Consider the following 15747-nt stretch of genomic DNA (forward strand, 5'->3'; position numbering starts at 1 on the left):
TTGTTCAAATTTATGTGCTGGAGTCAAAACCCTTCAAATTCTACTTTATTGCTGAGGCAGGAGATAGATGAGCCCCAGGCTGAACAGTTTCTGTCCTATGGATAGAAACTCTGTAATAGCAGAAATTCTATAAAAACAGAACGATGGAGGAAGCTGGGCCTTGTCCAGATGAAACATGAAGACCTCATATTCCTTATTCTGCAAGTCGAAGAGACCTCCCAGATCACACATGCGCAGAAAGGCTCCTTGGTGGTCAAAAAGGGAGAGAGCGTCACCTCATAGTAAGTGATAATCAACTGCCCAATGAGCCTCTTCACTAGACTCCATTTTTGCTAAGAAATGAGCCTGCACACATGGGAGGGTCCTGAGATATACCAAATACAGACTCAGAACCAGGCAAATCAAAATGATTGGCCCGAGGAAACCGGGAAGAAATGCCCCATAAAAGTAATTAAAACTGCCAGGAGGGTGCAACTGAGTGACTCTCTGAGCCCGCTTGTGTGTTCATCCACATTACTCTTTTCCTCCTAACAAACACTTTACTTGTTTCCCACTTGCCTTCTTTGTGGGAATTATTTTCTGCAAAGCTGAGAAGCCAGGGTGTTGTCACTGAGGACGGCCTCCATCTCTGGCAGGGAACCGAAGCCCCTTTTCAAGCTGCTGCAGGCAGAGGTCACTCGAGATCATAGCCATTTAACCATTCTGTTGTGCGACAATACTTGTTCCGTGAAAAAACAAACAAAAGCCCCCAAAAACAAAAGAAGCAAACCCAGTTCATGAAATTTGGTCATGAGCAACAGATATCATTGCAGATTGTGGGCGCTCAGCTTTTGGGTCTCAATGGGTAGAAAAAGTCCGTCCTTAAACAAAGCTGCCTGCACTGGGACTTGTTGGGTAAACTTCGGTATAATCGCTCAGGGTTCCTTAGTCATCTTCCTTTGAGGAAATAAAAGAAGCGTTTAAGAGTTTTGCTTGAATGTATAGTGTTGAGCCAAAATAATCTTTGAGGATTTGGATTATGTGTTTTAAATATGTGTTTGTTTCCAGCAAGGACTTTGTAAGGATTTTGGCAATTGTTTTTCTTGTTTTCATAAAATGGCAGACCAAACAGAGGTTTAAGGTTGAGAGGCCAAGCGCGTGAAACTTCTTTATTCATAACTTGAATTTTAGGACCGAGTTACATTTCTTTGCCCCTTCTTAGTGGGGGCGGGAGGGGAGGGGGTTGTGATACCCACCCGGAGAGAGGTGCAAAGGCCGAGTATTTACATTCCTCCCCGGGGGATTCTCCTTCCTTCCGCTCCTAGTTTCCGCTACACCTTAGGCCCCGGCAGCCTCCTTGGCAGTATTTTCGATCAGCCCTCTGAATTCAGTTTTTCTTGCCCTCCCCGCTTTTCCAGCTTGAAATAACACCCGAAAGAGACTGCTGTGAGATTTTTGGTCTCATTCAGTGACGACCTGGAAATCCCGGGGAGCCTGATTTTCTCATCTACTACACGGTCTCAACATCCCTTCTCCGGCTATATTCTTAAAAACAGATCAGGTTTCTAAAAGGCGTGAACCGCAGTGAAGTCAATACCCCTCCAAGGTTGTTCGAAGGAGGGCCAGCCAGACGGCGGTGCGGGAACTGAATTCCCCGGCAGCGCGCGTCCGCGGGGTGAAGCCAGCGCCGGCCTGGCGTTTTTCTGTGGTTTCTGTGCCTTAAGTTGTGGGGGGGGGGGGGGGGGGGTAAGGAGAGGGGAACTGTGGTCGGAATTTTGCCCCAGGAAGGGAGCTACCCTGGGCGGAAGGATTTCTGTGCCAGGGACGCGGCGGCTGAGCCAGGTGAGAGGTCGGAAAAAGCTTTCCCCTCCGGGGATGAGCTAGGTGTCTCCCTAGCGGCTCAGCAGAGGAGGGAGGGGATGGGGGGCGGGGGGAGAAGGAGGTGTGGGAGACCGGGAAGCCGAGGAACCGAGGCGTTTCTCTCCCCTGCGGTTCCCTGCCTTCAAAGCCCGGCCGAGAGGTCGTTTTATACCCAAATAGGACCTTCTCTAGCGTCCCGGACCTATCGGTAGTCCATTCTGGGCATGAGAAAAGGCTAACGTTTTGCAGATGAAAATTCTGCCCCCAAAGGGACCTCCGCTGAGAGTGCTGGGAGGCGGGGCGGCGAAGGCGGGAGGCCGCCCGGGGAGGCTGCGGCGCTTTCCGCGTGGATCCCGCCTGGAGGCTCCCCGTTGGGTGGCGGAGGAGGTGGGGCCAGGGCAGGGCGCAGAAATAGGGACTCCCGGCGTCCGCGCGCAGCCCGCCGCCGGTGCAGTCCTCGGCCAGGCGCCAGGTCCGCGGCGGTGCGGTGCCGTGCGCCTCGGGATCCTCGCCCGGGAGGGCCTCCGTGAGTCACCGCTTGAGTTGTCGCAATCGCCACCCAGCGGAAATCGGACCCGGGGTGGAGCCGGTTCCCCGCCGCGCTCGCGTGTCTCCGCGCTCGCTCCCAGGTCTGCGCTCCAGGCGACGGCTTCGGTGGGGAGCCTGGGCCTCTGGCGCAGAGGGAGTTAATCGGCCGCGGCGAGGAGGAGCCCGAAGAGGAAGGAAGGAAATTGCTGTCCTTCTGAAAGTTTTTTTTTTTTTTTCCTTCCTCTCTTCTTTTTCCCCCGCAGAGGTGAGTGCCGGGAGGCGGCGGCGTTGACTCCTGGGAGCCGGGCTCCGCGCTGCTGCTCCCGGAGTTGCCTTCGGACTACCTGGAGACAGGGACGGCCATCGCACTCGGACCTCCTCCGTGGACCCCGTCGGGGTGCTCCGAGACATGGATGGCGCGGAGCTGGCCGGGCAGATCCTTTACACCTGGCTGACCCTGGTGCTTGGCCTCATACTCCTGCCTTCGGCCTTTGGGGTGTCTTTGGGCATCTCTGAGATCTACATGAAGATCCTGGTGAAAACTTTAGAGGTGAGTCCGTGGAGGGATGCTGCTCCCCTTCCTCGGAGGGCTTTGGAGGGGGGAAACCCGGGGCGATGGGGAACAAAGTTAGAGCTGAGAGCCGAGGAGACGCCAGGAGACCAGGAGGAAGGTCAGTGGTCTGGAAGGAGGTGCGTTTTAGTTTATCCTCGGCCGTATCCCGGCTTCTCCCGCAGAGTTGGAGGGATCCTGAGACCACTGGACCACCTGGTTGCTGTGGTTGGAGGTAGAAAGACCCCACTCCCTGTTATTATGATGATGCTTTTTACTCATCTCAATAACAACGCGACCGCCTTTTCTATCACCGGTATTTCTTTACGTTCTTTAAGCGAGGCAGCCGCCACCTCATTCTCCTTAGTTTTTATAACCTCAGGTTTCAGAGGTCCTTCTGTGGACTAAGGTTTCCCGTCCAGAAAGGCATCAAGTTTATGCCCAAGATAAGAATGGATGGTAGAAAGAAATCTGATTATATTTTAGGAGTCATGGAAATTTAATCTAACCAATGGCACTTGACACGTCATTGAAAATCTGTGTTTTTTTTGACTTCAGCTCTCCCTATCTTCCTGTTTCCAAATTTTGCAAAGAAAGGTGTTAGATGGGAGAGGCCCTAATGGAACAACTGTAACTTGCCCTTCATACAGGGTTTTATTAAGTCACTGAGGGGTTCCCTGTGGACTCTCATCAGATGTAGGGAGAGCAAATGTTATCCCCCCTTTACAGATAAGGACACTGAAACTCTGAGAAGTTCAGTGGTTTGCTTGAATCAAGCAGTTAAGACAGGAGTCTAACTGAAGTGAGGGCCTGTAGCCTAAAGGTTAATAGTGCAGACTCTGGTTACAGATTTGCTTTGACTTGGTACCAAAATCCCAGCTCTGCTTCTCAACAGCGGACTCACCTACTTCTTATGCTTCATGTTCCTTATCTATAAAATAGTAGTAATCATAAGAACTACTTCCATAGGGTTGTCAAGTGAGTTGAGTGAGTTAAAATATGTCAAGCACTTCAGATTGGTATCTGGACATGTTAGATGCTTTGTAATGTTTGCTGCTATTAAAAGAATAATATTAAAAAAAATAAATAAATAAAAAATAAATAAAAAAAAAGAATAATATTATTGGGACTTGCCTGGTGGTCCAGTGATTAAGACTACACATTTCCACTGCAGAAGACACAGGTTCTATCCCTGAGGATCTTACATGCCTTGTTTCTCTAGCTGCTACAGAAGCTTCTAATGTGCCTACGTGCCTCCTCAGTGGTGTCCAACTCTTTGTGATCCCATGGACTGTAGCCTGCCAGGCTCCTCTGTCCGTGTGGTTTCCCAGGCAAGAATACTGAGTGGGTTGCCATTTCTTCCTCCAGGGGATCTTCCCGACCTAGGGATCAAACCCGAGTCTTCTGTGTCTCCTGCATTGGCAGGTGGATTCTTTACAGTACCTTCTTACACGGGTTCTCATTTTTCTGCCCTTATTCTCTGCCTGGGGCTTGGCTTTATTTGCTCTTCTCCCTCAGCCAGGAGAGTGGCTTTCAGATACCCATCTCTAATCTTTTATCTCCTACCTGGAGATTACCTGTTGATCACCCACCAGCTGCTGCTGCTGCTAAGTCGCTTCAGTTGTGTCGATCTCTATGCGATCCCATAGACGGCCGGCTGTCCCTCGGATTCTCCAGGCGAGAACACTCGAGGGGGTTGCCATTTCCTTCTCCAACGTATGAAAGTGAAAAGTGAAAGTGAAGTCGCTCAATCGTGTCCAACTCTTAGCAACCCCATTGACTGCAGCCCATCAGGCTCCTCGGTCCATGGGATTGTCCAGGCAAGAGTACTAGAGTGGGGTGCCATTGCCTTCTCCACACCCACCAGCTAATCTCCTGCAAATCTTTTCTACCTACTCATGTTTTATCTCACGTTTTTGTTGTACTTTATGGTTGATTTTCTGTCTAGTCTTTAAAAGTTATATTTGACTGTTCATCAGCCCTCATGTTTTAAAAGTTCTGTTGTTTCTACTTGGGAGATATTTCAGTCTCAAACCTTCCTTCTTGACATCACACTTTGGACATGGTCACAAATGAATGGTCACAAATAAATTTTTAGAAGTGTGAATTTCATGTGGTCACAAATAAATTTTTAGAGATGTGAATTTCCTAGCTGCCTCTTGCCTTAGATCATCTGCCTGTAGCAGATGATTATTTTCAGCTGGTGTTCACTCTTAGAACTCTGAAATGACTGAACTGTTCTCCCACATAGTAATATCTTTTGGAATTGATACTCCAAGTGAGAATATAGTAAATTGCACACTCTATCTTCCAGGTGCTGACTCTTGAATGCTTGCGTAAGTCAGCTACAGCTAAAGAGACGTCAAGGAGACTGGCCTGCTAGTCCCTGTAGCGTGTGTGAGTGCTTGCGTGCTCAGTAGTATCTGAGTCTTTGTGACCTCATAGACTGTAGCCTGCTAGACTCCTCTGTCCATGGGATTTTTCAAGCAAGAATGCTGGAGTGGGTTGCTATTTCCTCCTCCAGGGGATCTTCCCAACCCAGGGATTGAACATGATTCTTGGATTCTTTATGCCACTGAGTCACCGGGGAAGCCCTCTAGTTGCTGTTAGCTTGGCAAATAACTTCTACACTTTGAAGAGATATCTCCAGTCCAGGATCTGACTTTCAGTGTGGCAAGGCCTCAAGTTTTAATTTTTGTCCATCTAGATTTCAAGAGATTTTTAGAGATGTACTCCTTGTTAGTAAAGCTCTCAGGAATGCTAGTTTTCTTTTTCTGTATTTGCGCTGGGTCTTTCTTGCAGCTGCTGGATCTTTGTTGCTATAGGTGGGCTCTTCTTCAGTTGCAGCATGAAAGTGAAAGAAAGTGAAGTTGCTCAGTCATGTGGGACTCTTTGCGACCCCATGGACTGTAGCCTACCAGGCTTCTCAGTCCATGGGATTTTCCAGGCAAGAATACTGGAGTGGGTTGACATTTCTTTCTTCAGGGGATCTTCCCAACCCAGGGATCGAACCCAGGTCTCCCGCATTGTAGGCAGACGCTTTACCGTCTGAGCTACCAGGGAAGCCCTTCAGTTGCAGCATATGTTTCTCTTATTGTAGAGTATGGGCCCTAGTGTGTGCCAGTTCAGTAGTTGCGGTGCACAGGCTTAGAATTAATTTAATTTTAAATTAATTGAGAATTAGTTAAGTTCTCAATTAATTTAGAGTTAATTAAATTCTTAGTTCCCCGACCAGGGATCAAACCTGAAGCCCCTGCATTGGATGGTAAATTTTAACCACCAGACCACTAGGGGAGTCCCACCAGATTTCTAATTTTAGTGGAAGATAAACCAACTAGCTTGGAAACCAGGTAGATGGCAGCATAAGGAACCATCCTCTTTGCTAAGACCAAAGTTTATTAGGTCAGACAGATGCTTGGCATATATGTAGTTAGAATGGGGATTCATTTTGTGAGCCACCTCTGATTTGGTGGTAGCTGCCTGGATTTCCTGTGTTTGGGAAAAGCTGGGCGCCTCAGGGAAGAGCTATGATCCAGTAGTGAGGTCTGCTTTGGGCACAGGAGAGGGAGATGGTAACCCAGGGCTTTGTATCCTCCAACCAGAACAGCAATGTTGGAAATTGACAGTGTTGCTCAGTTGTGTCTAGCTTTTTGCGATCCCATGGACTGTAGCCTGCTAGGTTCCTCTATCCATGGAATTCTCCAGGCAAGAACACGGGAGTGGATAGCTATTCCCTTCTCCAGGGAATCTTCCTGACCCAGGTTTTGAGCCTGGGTCTCCTACATTACAGGTAGATCCTTTACTGTCTGAGCCATCAGGGAAGCCCAGGACTGTATTTGGTATTTGAAAGACATTTGTTAGGCAGAGGTTGGTAGACTGGATTGTTTTTCTGCCAACTATGGGAATCATTCCCTTAAAGATTGTGCTGGTTGTTTAATATTAAAACATTTTTATATTTGGACAAATACCCTACTCTTTGTTAAAGTCCATTCAAGGTCCAGACCTTCTGTTACTCATTATTCCTTAGTATATTCTCAACTGACTCGGTGGTTTCTTTCTTTTACTTTCCAGCCCCAAGAATATATGGCTTCCCAGGTGGCCCTGTGGTAAAGAATCTGTCTGCCAATGCAGGAGACTTGAGAAGCTTGGGTTCGATTCCTCTGTTAGGAAGGTCCCCTGGAGTAGAAAATGGCAACCCACTCCAGTATTCTTGCCTGGAATATTCCATGGAGAGAGGAGCCTGGCTGGCTATGTATGTAGTTCTTGGGGTCCCAAAGAGTTGAACATAGCAACTGAGCACACACACAGCCCCAGGAATATTACTTGGACTCTTTAAAAATATATATTTATTTAATTTAATTAATTAAAAAATATTTATTTGGCTGCGAAGGGTCTTAGCTGTGGCATGTGAGATCTTTGGTTTTTGTTGCAGCATGTGGGATCTTTTATTAATAGTTGTGGCAGGTGAAGTCTTAGTTGCTGCATGTGGGATGTAGTTCCCCAACCAGGGATTGAACCTGGGCCCCCTGCATTGGGAGCTTGGGGTCTTAGCCACTGGACCACCAGGGAAATCCCTCTTTGGACTCTTTAATTAGAATTGGATATTTTTCAGGTTTCCTTGGTTACAGTTTACATACCATTTTAAAAGGCTGTTTAGTTTTATACATGTGTGTTTACTTTGATAAGTTTTCTTGACAATGGGTAGCTTTTTTGTGACCATAAACTCAAAAAAATTCTGAAAGTTGCAGTATGAGGGGATAATCTTCAGAATAGCTGACTATGAAAATGACTAGTTGTCATATAACTCAGCCAGCTGAGGACTCTTCTGAGCTCTCCAGTTCAGGTAATAACTATTTATTAAGTACCTGCTGATTGCTGCCTTCTGCATTGCTGAATATCTTTATGTGTATTCATAAGTCCTTGATATGGCAAGCTACTTGAAAAACAGGGCTTGAATTTTTATCATAGAGTAAGTGAGTGAGTCTCTAAACCAGTGATTTTCTTCACTTCTGCTTCTTTTTTTTTGGTAGTTTTTTATTTATTTATATATTTGGCTGTGCCAGGGCTTAGTTGTGGCATGCAAATGCCCAGGCCCCCTCTATTGGGAGCACAGAGTCAGCCATTGGACCACCAGAGAAGTCCCTCTAAACCAGTGATTTTCTAGGGGTTTATAGTAATTTTTAGGAAGTAGATGTGTCAATATTATGACTTTATATTGGAGAAAGTTGTTTTAGGAGTGCAAACTATGCAAAGTAAAACTTCTGACTGAGGGAATGCATAGTCCATTAATACACCCTGCCTGGTAGGGTGTATTAATATATATTTAGATCTCTGGAAGAGAATATGAGTTTTTTATGTTTATCAGACAGGAGCATGGATTAAAGGTTGAATTATGCTGTTCTCAACTAGGAAGGGTTAATGATGCTTGTTATTCATTGGTCTAAGGACTGTTATTCATTGGCCTAAAGTTCACAATTAGAGGGAAATAAAGAATGGAAAGAATATAGGATTAATGGAGAAAAAGATATGGGGGACTGATACATAAATTGCTGAATCTAACCAGATATTGCAAGCAATAGATAGATAAAAGTAAATATTAATGGACTTAATTTTCCCCTCAACTTTTGAAGAATAATTTGGACACATGAACAGCTGCCTCCAAATTTCTGGCTTTGTAACCTTGGGCAGGTCATTCAGCATCTCCACCTTAGTTTCTTCCTGTGTATTTAGGAATGTAGCTCACAGAGTTATTGTGCAGATTGAATGAGGAGAAGTGAATGAAAGCCATTAATATACACTAGGTGCTCAAATCTTAGTGGAGTTTGGATTGGAACACTCTTTGGTTGTATGTGTGTGTGTGTGTGTGTGTTTGCTCCTATGTAGCCAAGAATTAATCTACCTTCAGATCTGATGGGTCAGCACACACATATTCAGAGCAGTCTACTCCTGACTTGTATTTTAGTTACTATTCTTTCCCTTACCGTCTCCTCCATTCACCGGTTATTTTTCTGTCTTTTAAAAAAGACAGGTCAATAATTTTCAGATGGTTAACACTTCTGTTGTTATAACACTCAGGCATTACCCCTGGTGTTGGAAATACAGTAAATCTTCTAGAAGGCCATGACTGTTTATGACAGAGTGTGCTTAGTCGCTCAGTTGTGTCTGACTTTTTGTGACCCCACGGACTGTAGCTCGCCAGGCTCCTTGGTCCATAGGATTTTCCAAGCAAGAATAGTGGAGTGGGTTGCCATGCCCTCCTCCAGGGGATCTTTCCTACCCAGGGATCCAATCGCGGCTCCTGTGTCTCTTGCATTGCAGGTGGATTCTTTACCTGCTGAGCCATTAAGTCATAATAAAAGAAAACTACCAAAGCAATGTGCTTCTTAGTTAACTTCATTCCACAACACCTCTCTGGGATAGGGTGTGTTATTCCCACTGATACACTGAGGAAAGAAGGTTCAGAGAGGTGAGTTGACTGGACAGTGGCATACAGCTGTCAGTGGTAGAATCAGAATTTAACTTGAATCTAGAGCCTAAGTTCTTATTCTGCCAAGAGACCGTTTTATTTTGCTACAATTGATGGCCAGCCATTGAGTAGGCCTAACCTTTTGTAAGTGAAGCTGCTCAGTCGGGTCCAACTCTTTGCGATCCCATGGACTGTAGCCTACCAAGTTTCTCCATCCATGGGATTTTCCAGGCAAGAGTACTGGAGTTCGTTGCTATTTGCTTCTCCAGGGGATCTTCCCAGCCCAGGGACTGAACCCAGGTCTCTTGCATTGCAGGCAGACACTTTACCCTCTGAGCTACAATTTTCTACATTTTTCCTTTTTCCTTTCCCTCTCCTTAGTTAATTCTTATGTGTCTTTTTAGCATGGAACCCGGAAGTTGAATTGTCTAGCTGACAGTGTCCCATTTTTGCAAACTTTTGGCCAAAGTTAGAAAAATTAGGCTTACCCATTTCTTTACTGTGAATTGTGGACAGCTATTTATTTTCTTTCAAGAGGATTTTGAAATTAAGTGAAATGACAACCTGATGGAAAGTTGTCAGGACTTCCCTGGTGGTCCAGTGGCTAAGACTGCTTGCTCCCAATGCAGGGGGCTAGGTTTGACCCCCGGTCAGAGGACTAGATTCCATGTGCCACAACTAAGACCAGACACCGCTAAATAAATAATAATCATTAAAAGCAAAAGCAAAAAACGTGCTCGTCTTGAACACAGTAACTGTGTTTTGGAGGACAGACTTTGGAGCTAGCATTTCAGGAGAGGGGCTTTGTTCTAAACCTCGGGTGATGACAGAACATGGAGTTCTTTGGAGCACATCGTGCTGTTGCAGCAAAGTACCCATATTAGTTTGTTGCCATAGCAGAATCCCATAACCTCAGTAGCTTAAACCGTGGAAATTTATTCCCTCACAGTTCTGGAAGCTAGAAGCCCAAGATCAAGGTGTCAGCAGATTTGATTTCTTCTGAGGCCTCTCCTTGGCTTGTAGATGGTGCCGTCCTGTAGGCAGTGGCCTGGAAGGTCTGTCTTGGGTATACGCGTCCCTAGTTCTTCCTGTTCGTATGAGGATACCAGTCATACTGGATTAGGACTTCACCCTAAGGGCTTCTGTTTAACTTAGTCACCTCTTTAAAGACTCAGTTTTCAAATACAGCCACGTTCTGAGGTACTGGGGGTTAGGGCTTTAACACATGAATTTGTACAGTTCAGCTCATAACAGCCATGCGATACCAATGTTTTCCATCCTGTCAGCATGAACTGATTGTCCTAGTCTAAAGGTAATTCCCACTTATATAATACTCAAAAGCGCATGCCCACATTAAAAAAAAAAGAGCTCCAAAATAAGGATGAATGTTTATTTACAAAATTTTATCTTAATCATATCTTTAGTCTACTTAACAACCAATGATAGGTACCAAGACTGTAAAGTGAAAAACTCTTCCCCAGTGGCTCAGTGGTAAAGAATCTGCCTGTAGTGCAGGAGACGTTGGAGACGTGGGTTCAATCTCCTGGTTGGGAAGAACCCTGGAGGAGGGCATGGCAACCTACTCTAGGATTCTTGCCTGGGAAGTCCCATGGACAGAGGAGCTTGACGGGCTACAGTCTGTGAGTTCACAAAGCACTGGACATTGTGTGTGGTCACAAAGCACACACACACACACACACACACACGCAGAAATGAACCTTCACCTCTACTGAGACAAGGTGGGAGGCATGCAAGTCCAGAATTTGAGAATTCCTGCCTGGGATCGGCAAGGGGGAGAAAAGGACGAAACCAAATTAAGACTCTGAGCCTGTTATCATTTGTGACTGGCCACTTGAAGCTGGGAAGATTAGGCACCTATTTATAGGCTGTTTTCTAGGCACAAATGGCATGTTCCTGCTTTGCTATTTGGGGTGTGGTGCAGGGGTCCTGATCCAGTCAGGTTATGCCCTACTTCTTGACCTTCATGTACATGTTTTAAGTTATTTATTCTCTAGCACTTATTTTCTTATTTATTAAACAAAACAAAACAAAAAATCCTTTTATCTTTCTGCTTAATCCCTTCAGGCCCTGCAATAACTGAAGTGTGTTTTTTCATTTGTTTGTATTTTGGAAGGGGATTGTGCTGGGTCTTTGTTGAGGTGCACAGGCTTCTCTTGTTGCCGGTGGGCTCAGCAGTTGCAGTGCTGGAGCTTTCTAGTTATAGCGCGTAGGCGTAGTTACCCGGCAGCATGTGGGATCTTAGTTCCCCAACCAGGGGTTGAACTCGAGTCTCCTGCACTGGAAGGCGAACTCTTAACCACTGGACGACCAGGAAAGTCCCAATAACTGAGGTTTTTGCCTTGACATGCTTAATAAATACTGTCTTTTTGCCCCTTCAAAGGTGCTGAACTCTTAATTATAATTATTACAGTGACCTTTACTTCTTCTTTTGCTCTTCTCCTACCTCCCCAAGTCAGTTTAGGCACTGTTAGCTTCTAGAATTGTAATCATCTAGATGATATTTTAATTGATCCGTTCTCAGCTGAAGATGGTTGCCACTGGGTTTTCTGGAGTGCTGTCAAAAGAGTTTACTTGCTGCTCTTGAACTGTGATGTTAATGGTAGGTGATTTGCTGCTGCTGCTGCTGCTGCTAAGTCACTTCAGTCGTGTCCAACTCTGTGCGACCCCATAGACGGCAGCCCACCAGGCTCCCCCGTCCCTGGGATTCTCCAGGCAAGAACACTGGAGTGGGTTGCCATTTCCTTCTCCAATGCATGAAAGTGAAAAGTGAAAGTGAAGTCACTCAGTCGTGTCCGACTCTTAGCGACCTCATGGACTGCAGCCCACCAGGCTCCTCTGTCCATGGGATTGTCCAGGCAAGAGTACTAGAGTAGGGTGCCATTGCCTTCTCCAGATGATTTGGGAAATATATAAAAAAAGTATAAAGAAGAAAAGAGCAAATCACACCTTGCTATATTTCTGGGAGTTAATTTTTTCTGTTCTTAAATTCTCTCAAAACTGGTTCCTCTTAATCATAATATTTTCTTTATCTTAGTAGGTAAGTGACCTCATGCGCAGATTTTTTTTTTACTTTGTTTCAAAATTTTTTTATTGGTGTATAGTTGCTTTACAATGTTGTGTTAGTTTCAAATGTATAGCATAGTGAATCAGTTATACATATATATATATCTTTTCTTTTTCACTTTTTTTAGATTCTTTTCCCAAAATAGGCCATTTATAGAGTATTGAGTAGAGTTCCCTGTGCTATACAGTAGGTCCTTGTTAGTTATTTGTTTTATGTATAGCAGTGTGTATATGTCAACACCAGTCTCCTTAGTGATTTCATGGATTCCTTTCCAGCTTTCCAAGTCTCACAATAGTCCTTCTGCAAGCTTCTGTCTGATATAGGCAGTTAGGCATCTTTGAGAATGTCTCATCCTTGATTGCCTAATTTGTTATGAAAATAATATTCTTTGTGTCCTGTGTTTATGTCTTTACATGTATTAATCTCATTTAATCCTCAAGGCAACCTTATGGGATAGGAACTATTATCCTCATTTAACAGATGAGGAAATTGAGGCTGAGAGGAATTAAGTAATTTTATACCCAGAGTTGATGTTATAGTCTGTGTTCTTGTCCTTCATATTTTCTGACCTTTTCAAGGAGTAATTTATTGGATACCAGGTGTGTGTTAGAGTTTTAATAAGGTAAACATGATCTTTTCCTCATTTTTATTTGGGGATTATTGGTAACTAATATAAGAGTATACCTGGGACTTGGAATCCTATTATATCAGAAATTCAGTGGGGTGTCTCTTCAATTCAGATAGCATGAGGGCTTAATGATTAATTTCATGTTATTTAAGCATGGTTTAAATATGTTGTGTCCTGTCTATGGCACATTTTAAATTCATAACTTCTTGTTTTTTGAACAGTGGGCCACATTACGAATTGAAACAGGAGTTGCAAAGCAATCAGTCCTTAAAAACTCAGCTTCTGTCGGTAAGTCTCCCTTTTCATTATGATGGTTAAAATATCCAAATTGGGTAGATATGTGTCTACCCAACTTGAACTTGAAATATACCCAAAAAGTGCATTTTATGGGCCTTGGATTGTTCATAATTCTGTCCTTTATGCAAAATAGCAGCCTTCTGAGCTCTGGATGACTTTTCACTGTAGTCGTACCATGCTGGTTCATCTATGTGTTCTTACAGGGTATTTCTAAAGGTATGCATTTAAAAGTGGTTGCCCATGGTATTTAAATGGTCTTAAGAAAAAAAGAAGGGGGCTAATTGGACCACCTAGGGTTAAGTTAAACCTATGTTGAGATTTCATTATCACCTTATTCTAACTTTGGTTCTTAAAGTATGTTCCTTAAAATATTATTTCCTGCTAAAAACCAATTAGTAATTAATGAAAAAAAAAAAACCTCCCTTGTGATATAAGCTTGGGAGTCACCACATGCTACTAATAATGTCTAGTAATAAAGGCTCAGAAAATTCGGTAGTAAAGACACTCCCTTAGTTTTTGTTAGAAGTGAGTTACCAAATCAACCCAGCTGACTAGTCCCTGCTTCTGTTTGTGTGTTTTTCCTTTGTCCCAAAAACCCCTTTCATGTGAGTTAAGAACTTTAAGAATTTTTTAAGACACAGGGTTCATAGGGGAGTAGAATTCTGTGGAAGCGATGGCAATGAAATTAGGAAGAAATAAACCCTTGATTTAATTAAAAGAATTAGGCTGTATGTGTTTTCCAAAAATAATGTATAGAAACAATATTGTGCCCATCTGATTTAGGGTTCAACGTGGTCAAAATGTCAAACACTTCACTAGATGGGATGGAATTGGTCTTCAATTCCATGGAATTTGTCTTCTGAAGGCTTGTCTAAGGAATTGTAGAAATTATAGTACATTTTGGAAATAAAGAATTTGAAGGAACATATCTGTGCATTTTTGTATAATTAGATTGCTGTGTTCTAATGATTGAAGCAACTAGTGAGCTTTTCGTTGTCTATGTAAACACCAAAGGATTAGCGCTGATAACGTTTTTACCAAGATTGGGTATTTCCGGCTATACTTGATCCTCTTTTTATTGCCGGATACCCTCTCTGATAGTGACTAAACGGCACTAAACGACCTAGTAACTTTTTTTTCTGGGTTCTCTTTAAATGTGCGTCCTGTGATTTAAGGAGAGAAGAAACTTTATTGCTGATTTTTTTGTTGTACTCGATGAGACTTTGGGCTGTTGTTGACCTTGGATGAAATTCTCTGGGACCTTATAGATTGGCGTGGCGGCGGCCTATATCTTGGGCCATGAATTTAAAAGAGCACAAAGTGTTTCAATTTGGTAGTTAAGAGGATTAAACTCACTAGGTAAGGGTGCAGCATTGTTTTGGTTTTGTGAAAATTATTTGTTTTTGGCTGTGTCGGGCCTTAGTCGCAGCACTTAGGCCTCTCTAGTTGAGGCACACGGGCTTAGTTGCCCCAAGGCATGTGAGGTCTTAGTTCCTGGGCCAGGTGTCCAACCTGAGTGCCCTGCGTTGGAAGGCAGATTTTCAACCCCTGGGCCACCAGGGAACTCTCTGTTTTAGTTTTTTCAGCCTAATGGGAATGAATATTTCCACTTGGATTTCTTTATTTTTGTCATGCTCTTTTTCTTTGCCTTTTCCTGGGGACCTCCAGGAGACCGTGGAAGTAAGCAGGAGGGGAAAATACACATCACAGTGGTTGAGAGTCATCTGTTGACTCTTTCGATGTCATCAAACACTTTTGATGTCTACAAAATTTGTCCTGTTTCCTTCGGAGTGGCTGCTCTTCCTTTTCAGCCTGTGCAGTTGGGAATTGACTATTGCAGAGACCAAGCATCTGTTGCCAGTGAGGCTGACAATGGATCCATAGGTGATTAAGACTCGGTTCCTGTGGGGAGACGGGCATCCGACAGCCCACTGCAATAAATGCTCAAGTAGCTGCATAAGCAGAGGATGATGTGAGGTCTCATGTAGGCTCTGCCATATGCTGCTTTCGCCTCTGTTAATCCCACAACTGTGCTTGGTATGCCCCTCTCCTCCTGACTTATGTCCTGTTTGGGTCACCCGGTGGCAGGGTGTGTCCTCTGTGGATACGTTCTGCTGCTTGGAGTCAGCCGGGAGGTAGTGTCACAGTCCTAGACAGAGGCAGAGGGTGATGAAACCTTGAGCACTTATGTGTCTGGCTGGTGCAATCTCCTGCCTTCGGAACATCCTGCCTCTGTCCCGAGGCCAACTAGAGCACAAGTCAGGGTTGAGACGGGCAGAGTTTAGGCAAGGGTCACTGGCAGGCCACGGGCCGGGGGTGTGGGTATGATTTTGAGATGTCCAAATGATGTAGTG

The 15747-nt window shown here is 44.5% G+C and overlaps 1 protein-coding gene across 3 annotated transcripts in view; it reads left to right on the forward strand.

Annotated features, from left to right (window-relative positions):
• Positions 1-1749: 1749 nt before the first annotated feature.
• GPAT3 (glycerol-3-phosphate acyltransferase 3) overlaps positions 1750-15747 on the forward strand; it is a 71707-nt gene continuing 57709 nt past the window's right edge. Inside the window, exons 1-3 of one of the 3 annotated variants that reach the window (XM_027544932.1) lie at positions 1750-1821; positions 2631-2917; positions 13318-13384. In XM_027544932.1, the coding sequence (XP_027400733.1) occupies positions 2777-2917; positions 13318-13384 (208 nt within the window). In that variant the 5' untranslated portion in view covers positions 1750-1821; positions 2631-2776. Of the gene's footprint in view, positions 1822-2239; positions 2469-2630; positions 2918-13317; positions 13385-15747 lie in introns of those variants that run through there. The other 2 variants (XM_027544931.1, XM_027544934.1) reach the window with 2 other exon arrangements.

This window comes from Bos indicus x Bos taurus, chromosome 6, assembly GCF_003369695.1.
Source record: "Bos indicus x Bos taurus breed Angus x Brahman F1 hybrid chromosome 6, Bos_hybrid_MaternalHap_v2.0, whole genome shotgun sequence".
In the NCBI taxonomy this organism is placed as follows: domain Eukaryota; kingdom Metazoa; phylum Chordata; class Mammalia; order Artiodactyla; family Bovidae; genus Bos; species Bos indicus x Bos taurus.